Source organism: Entamoeba invadens (genome assembly GCF_000330505.1).
Source record: "Entamoeba invadens IP1 unplaced genomic scaffold scaff_1105074724767, whole genome shotgun sequence".
Taxonomy (NCBI): domain Eukaryota; phylum Evosea; order Mastigamoebida; family Endamoebidae; genus Entamoeba; species Entamoeba invadens.
In genome coordinates this window covers 50,643-57,991 of record NW_004440209.1, presented here as the reverse complement: position 1 = coordinate 57,991, position 7,349 = coordinate 50,643, and the positions used below count along the sequence as shown (strand labels likewise).

General features: G+C 29.7%; 2 protein-coding genes across 2 annotated transcripts; one reads left to right on the top strand and one right to left on the bottom strand.

Moving 5' to 3' along the window:
- Positions 1 to 1,069: 1,069 nt before the first annotated feature.
- EIN_196510 (protein serine/threonine kinase, putative) lies at positions 1,070 to 6,598 on the top strand (the record flags this gene model as incomplete). The annotated part of the gene is made up of 1 exon (XM_004255332.1): positions 1,070 to 6,598. The coding sequence occupies one exon, from the start codon at positions 1,070 to 1,072 to the stop codon at positions 6,596 to 6,598; it is 5,529 nt and encodes a 1,842-aa protein (XP_004255380.1).
- Positions 6,599 to 7,222: 624 nt separating this feature from the next.
- EIN_196500 (protein kinase, putative) lies at positions 7,223 to 7,348 on the bottom strand (the record flags this gene model as incomplete). Its single annotated transcript, XM_004255331.1, has 1 exon — positions 7,223 to 7,348. A coding segment is annotated over one exon (126 nt), but the record flags the coding sequence as incomplete, so codon positions are not given.
- Position 7,349: the final 1 nt, after the last annotated feature.

Genomic DNA, 7,349 nt, shown 5'->3' with positions numbered 1-7,349 from the left:
CAGTACCGACTTTTGAAAAACAGTTTATATAAAGATATTATCATGTCGTATTTAATTGTTTCTCATGTAATTTAATATTTTGTGTAACACCACAAATAAAAGTTCAATTGTTGATTTAATAAATTAAATAATATTAAATAATGATAGTTTGCCAAAATATGTTATCATTATATGTGTTGTAAATATTACATTAAGTAATGTTTAAAATGTCAAAAATTAATAACTAAAAACATATATGTTGATTAAATAACAAACAAATTATGCGAAATTAAGTATTGTGTTATTTGCCAATAAAATTGTGTTTGTTTTTCAAATTTATTCAAATAATCAATTCAAAACCTTCAAAACAAACTGTAAGGTATAATTTAAGCGTAATATGATTTAATGTAAAACACAAATTTTGTAGTTGGTGATTATTATTATAATATTGTTCTCAATTGAACTATTTTTATTTATACTTGTGATAATCATTACAATCACATTAACATTTAGAATATATACCGTAAAAATAAAAAACAACAATGATTGAGAGTTTAATATTCATTTTATCATGATTCAATGTAATATATATTACTTCTCAAATTTCTTTTACAAACATGTAAATAAAATCCGGTTAATAAATAGGGTCGAGAAGTATTTTGTGTTTATTTTGTTGGACAACTCAAATAAAACTAATAATTCAAATTAATAAAACATCTAAATGTTTCGGTTTTGAAATATATTATTTAATGTTTTTTACAGTCAAGGGAAAAGGTGAAATGTTGAGAAAAAATTGCTAATTTCAATATAAATTTATTTTGGTGTTTTTCATTTTATTGATTATTTGAATAATTATTAATATAATTTCATGTATAAAAATAACCAATAATTGTGGTCATTTTTTGGCATACCTATATTTCCTCTTACTGTAACTTAAAGTTATTTCCTATTGTATTTTTTAAACAAATAATTATTTTTTTTAATATAATTAATATAAATTTTTGTTTCCATATCAACAACACAACAACTTTGTAGTTTGATGTTTTACAAATGGAATGTTTTATTTTATAATCTTTTTAATTCATTCAGAATGATTTTGATCTTATTGTTTGTGTTGTCGGACAGTTTAAAGTGGTGTAAAATAGAAAACACAATTATTTGTGTTTATACCAATGTCGGATGTCCGACTTCGTATCAATGGTGTGTTGAAGGATTGTTAATATCGATAAGTAAATTCGATATGAATACTACAATAGAATGTGGTATAAACACAAAACTAAATGTAAATCTGCCAAATGGAACCGAAATAAAAATGAAGTTTACTGATAAACAAAAAGAGTTTAAACTTGAAGAATATATAGTCAATAAAAAAACAAAGGTTAAAAAAGAAACGTGTTATGTTTCAAATTGTAACACTTGTAAAATGGGAAATCCCAATGTTTGTATGGTTTGTAATGATGGATATTATGTTTACGGTTATGATAAAAGTTCGTGTAATCGATGTGCTAACTCTGTGTGTAAACAATGCAATTCATATACATCTCAGTGTTCTTCTTGTTATGATGGATTATATTTAAACAGTGATTTTGAGTGCGATTATTGTAGCAGTAATTGCAAAACATGTAGTTCTAAAGAAATATGTACAGATTGTAATAATGGGCAATATTTGTTAAATGGAAAGTGTTTAACTTGCCAATTTTGTCATAATTGTGGTACTCAAACTGGATGTTCACAATGTTGGGATGGATATTACAAAGAAAACAAAGGGTGTACGCTGTGTGATCCCAATTGTAATACATGTGGACAAACTGGTTGTACTTTATGTAAGAGCACTTTTTATGTTGAAGGAAAAAGATGTGGAAAATGCACACAAAATTGTAACGATTGTAATGGACCAAATTACAACCAATGTATAACATGTGAAGCAAATTACTACATACAAGATGGAGTTTGTACACAATGTGATCCAAACTGTCGAATTGGATATTGTAGCCATGATAATGGATGTACAAGTTGTAAAGATGGTTATTATATAACAGAAACAAGATGTTCAAGATGTTTATCTCCTTGTACGTCATGTAGTGGACCTGGAAATGATCAATGTTCAGCTTGCCAAACGGGATATTATCTTTATAATTCTGGTTGTTATCAATGTGATACAAATTGTGTTACTGGATATTGTTTTGATAACCAAGGGTGTACCGAGTGCAAACCTAAATATTATAAAAATGGGTTGAATTGTGCCAGTTGCCACGCCAGTTGTAAAACATGCAGTGGAGGTACACAGTCGAGTTGCACTTCTTGTGATTCCGGTTATTATCTTGATGGAGGAGTTTGTATGGCGTGTGATACAAACTGTGTGAATGGGAGATGTGTAGATTCACAAGGATGTACCCAATGCCAAAATCATTTTTATGTGAGTGAAAAGGGTTGTGCTGCATGCCATTCCAATTGTTTAACATGCTCTTCAAATGCCGAAAGCACCTGTTTGTCATGTGTAAAAAATGTTCGTTATCTTGATAATGGGTATTGCAATGAATGCGATTTAAATTGTGTTTATGGTAAATGTGTTGATATATCGGGGTGTACGGAATGTCCAGTAAAATATTATGTTAATAACAAGAAGTGTTCTGCGTGTCATCCAACATGTTATACATGTTCTTCAAATATGGAAAACACATGTTTGACATGTGAAAGGGGAATATATTACAATAGTGGATTATGTACAGTTTGTGATACATTATGTACTAATAACTGTGATACGACTCTTGGTTGTACGTTGTGCCCCGATGGACATTTTATCGAGAACAAAAGATGTTCTCCATGTGATTCAAATTGCAAGACATGTTCCATGCAAAGTACACACTGTCTATCTTGCAAAGAAAATACATATTTTCAAAATAATAAATGTTTACAATGCAGTCCTTATTGTTTTACAAATAAGTGTGATACTGTCCAGGGTTGTACCGAATGCATAAATGGTTATTATAAAAACAATATGACTTGTTCTAAATGTCACGAAGAATGTCTTACATGTGACAATGGTTCTAATAATGATTGTCTATCATGTACAGACAAGGTTCGTTATTTGGTCGGAAGACAATGTGTTTTATGCGACACAAATTGTGCACAAAATATGTGTTTAAATACAACCGGATGCACTCAATGCAACCAACACTATTTCATTGAAAACAGAAGCTGTTCATTATGTCATGAAACGTGTCTGACGTGTTCAAACAACCAAGTAAATGGGTGTTTAACATGTGAAAAAGGAAAATATCTCGACAACAATCAATGCGTTGAATGTGATGATAATTGTGAAGTAAACATGTGTGATGTTGTGAGTGGATGTCAAAAATGCAAAGTTGGATATTTTCCAAAAGAAAAACGATGCTCTCCGTGTAGTAAAATGCCAAATTGTGTAACATGCAGTCAAACAGAAAAGTATCAATGCACATCTTGTAGAGTCAGATTTGTAGTCACTAATTATCAATGTGAATGTCCAAGCCACCTTTACCAAAACAATTCAAGTAGTTGTGACGAATGTTATAACATTAAACCCAAATGTAAGTTGTGTCAGAATTACGGAAATTATGGAACAGAATGTAAAATATGTTATCCGCCTTTTGAACTCTTTGAAGGAAGTTGCGTTGAATGCAAAAGCTACACAAATTATATTGGAAGTGTTTGTGTAAATAACAATGGAAATTGTGAACTTCAGAATGGAGAAAACGAATGCCTGAAATGTCCAACTGAATATCATTTAAGGAATAAAACATGTAAACCTTTTGACAACAAAAATTTGTGTGAAACAAACTCAAAAATCACTTGTGAAGATTGTGGAAATGGAATCACAACGACTGGAAATTGCGAAGAGTCGAGCTACAAATATTATTATAAAAATAAAACAACGACAATATGTCTTCAATGCAACGATAATAACCATTTTGATACAAATGGAATTTGTGAAAACAACAATAAAAACTATTCATATCTTAACAATGTGGTTTTTAAATGTAATGAGGATCAATACCTCGATAATAATAATTTGTGTCATAATTGTAAAGATGATCAAACAAATAGCATAAAATGTAAAATGGTGAATTTTAAAATACATTGGATTAACTGTGAAAATAACAAAGTGATTAACACAAATAAAGACATGTGTATTTCACACGATAAATGCGACACAGTTGATGGAAATGACTGCGTGAGTTGTGTTGCAAATATCAATACTTATATTAAAGAAAATATGTGTATAAATTGTAACATAAATGATTGTTTAAATTGTCTTAATGGTAAATGTATCACTTGTTCAGATGGGTATCTATTGACAACAACCAACCAATGTGAAACAAAAGAAACATATAATTGTGAAATAATATTTTTAAACAAATGTATAAAGTGTTTACTGATGTATATAAGAGTTGAAAAAAACACGGATGATTCACAATATTGTAAAATAATTGGTAATGACATTAAATATGCAACCAAGTCTTTTATTAACTACATGGTTGTTATATATGAATGTAATAATGGATTTCTATTATATGATGGAATTTGTATAAACAAAATCAGCCAAGCTAAACAAACTGAGAGTGAAACGGATAGATGTCAAATTAAATCATCAAAAGGGTGTATTTCTTGTTTGGATGGATATTACTTAACAAACAACAGTTGCAACAAATGTGAAAACAACTGTATGACTTGTTTTAATTCAACATATTGTTTGTCATGTCGTCCAGAATTGGAGTTTTTAAATAAAGATAATACATGTGAACCAACAGAAGACTTTTTCAAAAAGTGCAAAAAAGAAATGCCAAACATGATTGGGTGTGCACTATGCAAAGAGGGGTATTACAGAGAACAAAGTGATTGTGTTGCTTGTGACTCCACGTGTGCGGGGTGTAAAGATAAAATTTCGTGTATTACATGTAAATCAAATTATTTCTTGATACCATCAGAAATGTTGACGTGTCAAAGTTATTCAGGACTTGTTGGATGCGCAGATAAAACGCAATTTGGTTGTAAACGATGTGAAGAGGGGTATTACTTGGACTCGATTATTCCTCGGTGTAAAACATGTATTGAAAACTGTTCAAAGTGTTCAAATAAAGAAACGTGTCAAGCGTGCCAAAAAGACAAGATATATGTCAACAACAAGTGTGTTCATTATACTCATTTTAAGTTTTGTATTGAAGCGTTTAATAATGAATGTTTGAAATGTAGTCAAGGAAAACAACTTAGTGATGATAGAAAATTATGTGAAGACACCTCAAACACAGTTTTGATAACAAGTCTATCAGTCACTTTTGTAGTAATAGTTATTATTGTAGTTATAGTACTATTATTTACACTTTCCTATTTGTACAATTACTTTGGAAACAAAAAGAAGATGCAAAATGTTTGTGTATTCAAAATGAAGCGATCAAATGTTGCGTTTTATGATATCAATGAATGGCTTGTATCCAACAAGAAAACACTTGTCTTTGTTAACGATGACAATGAAAATAACGACATTCCAGTTGGTAAAGAAACACGCGAATTGTTGTGTGTTGGAAACAAGTCGAAAAATACAATTAAAATCCAGTTTAGTGTTTTAAAAGAATGTGAGAATTACAACATCAGAACGGAGCCAAGTTTGGTAAATTTAAAAAGTGGAGAAGCGTGTGAATTTGAAATGTTTTTAACACCAATTTGTTCTTGCAACATCGAAGAGAAAATTGTATGTGTTGGTCTTGATATTCAAAAAGGTTTACAAATGGTCCAACAAATACCAATAAGTGCAAAAACACAAATGACAACACACCTTGATTACCATGAGTTACAAGAGGAAAAACGACTTGGTGAAGGCTCGTTTGGAATTGTGTATTTGGGTGAATTTAGAGGATACAAAGTTGCAATTAAAAAAATGAAAGAGGGGTGTGATGACGAAATAAAAATTACAGAATTTGAAAAGGAGGTTAATATGTTGGATAAATTTAGAAGTGACTATTTGGTCCACTTTTATGGTGCTGTGTTCATACCAAACAAGATATGTATGGTCACTGAATTTGCTCAATTTGGCAGTTTGAACGACTTGATAAAGAACAAAAATAAAATAACAATACAAAATGAAATTAAAATAAAATTCATGAATGATATGGCAAATGGGTTGCTTTACTTACACACAAATGGGATTGTACATAGAGACATCAAACCAGACAATTTACTTGTGTTTTCACTTGATCTCGACGACAAAGTGAATGCGAAGTTGACTGATTTTGGAAGTGCAAGAAATATTAATTTACTGATGACGAACATGACATTCACCAAAGGTATTGGAACACCAGTGTACATGGCACCAGAGGTGTTGAAAAAAGAAAAGTACAAGAAGAGTGCAGATATCTATTCATTTGGTGTCACTTTGTACGAAACTTTAAAATGGGAAGAAGCATACGACAAAGACAGGTTTAAGTTTCCATGGAAAATAGCAGAATTTGTGATTTCGGGTAAACGACTTGAGAGAAATGAAAATATGAGTGAAGGTCAATATGAATTGATTCAAAAATGTTGGAGTCAACAACCAAAAGATAGACCAAATATCAATGAAGTGGTCAATTTTTTGAAAACAATATAAAAATTAATTTAGTTTAACTTTTTAATGTTTTTATCAAAAACGGCTAACTTTTTAATAGTGATAGCAAAATGATTTATAGCCATCTATGAAAAGTTAAATTTAAACCATCTTCATTGTCTAACCTTCTGTGAGTAGTAACATATTGAAAAGTCAACATAACCACTTTCTTTTATTAACACTGTTTTTTTGATAAAAATAGTAAAAAGAATAAACTACCAAATCATGATAAACCCATACATATACATTTTTCTTTGTTTAAAAACCTACGAATAGACACTTTTATTGAATTTGCATTCGAAATATTTTTACATTTAGAAATAAAATATTCATGGTCAATCTTTTTAGTTATTATTAAAAAACACAAAAAAGAATAAATTATTCAAAAGTCATTTATTTTTTGCGTTTTACAAAATTTCTATTTCACATATAATTTTATTTTTATTGCATATTATTTTCAAACCCAATCTTCAAGTTAACCCCAAAACTAGAATCACACAAATTAAATTGTTTGTTTGTTTAATTCCAAATTTAATCTGTGTTCTATTTCGGATATAGAAAGTCTCTCATTTTTATTATGACACCAACACGCACATATCAAAGAATAATGTGAATTTAACATGTTGTTCAGACAAGTAGTCTTTCTCCAGATATAACATACTCAACAATTTTCCACGGAAATTTAAACTGTTTAACTGGATATGCTTCACACCACCCAAAAATTTCGTACATAGTCACACCAAATGAATACACG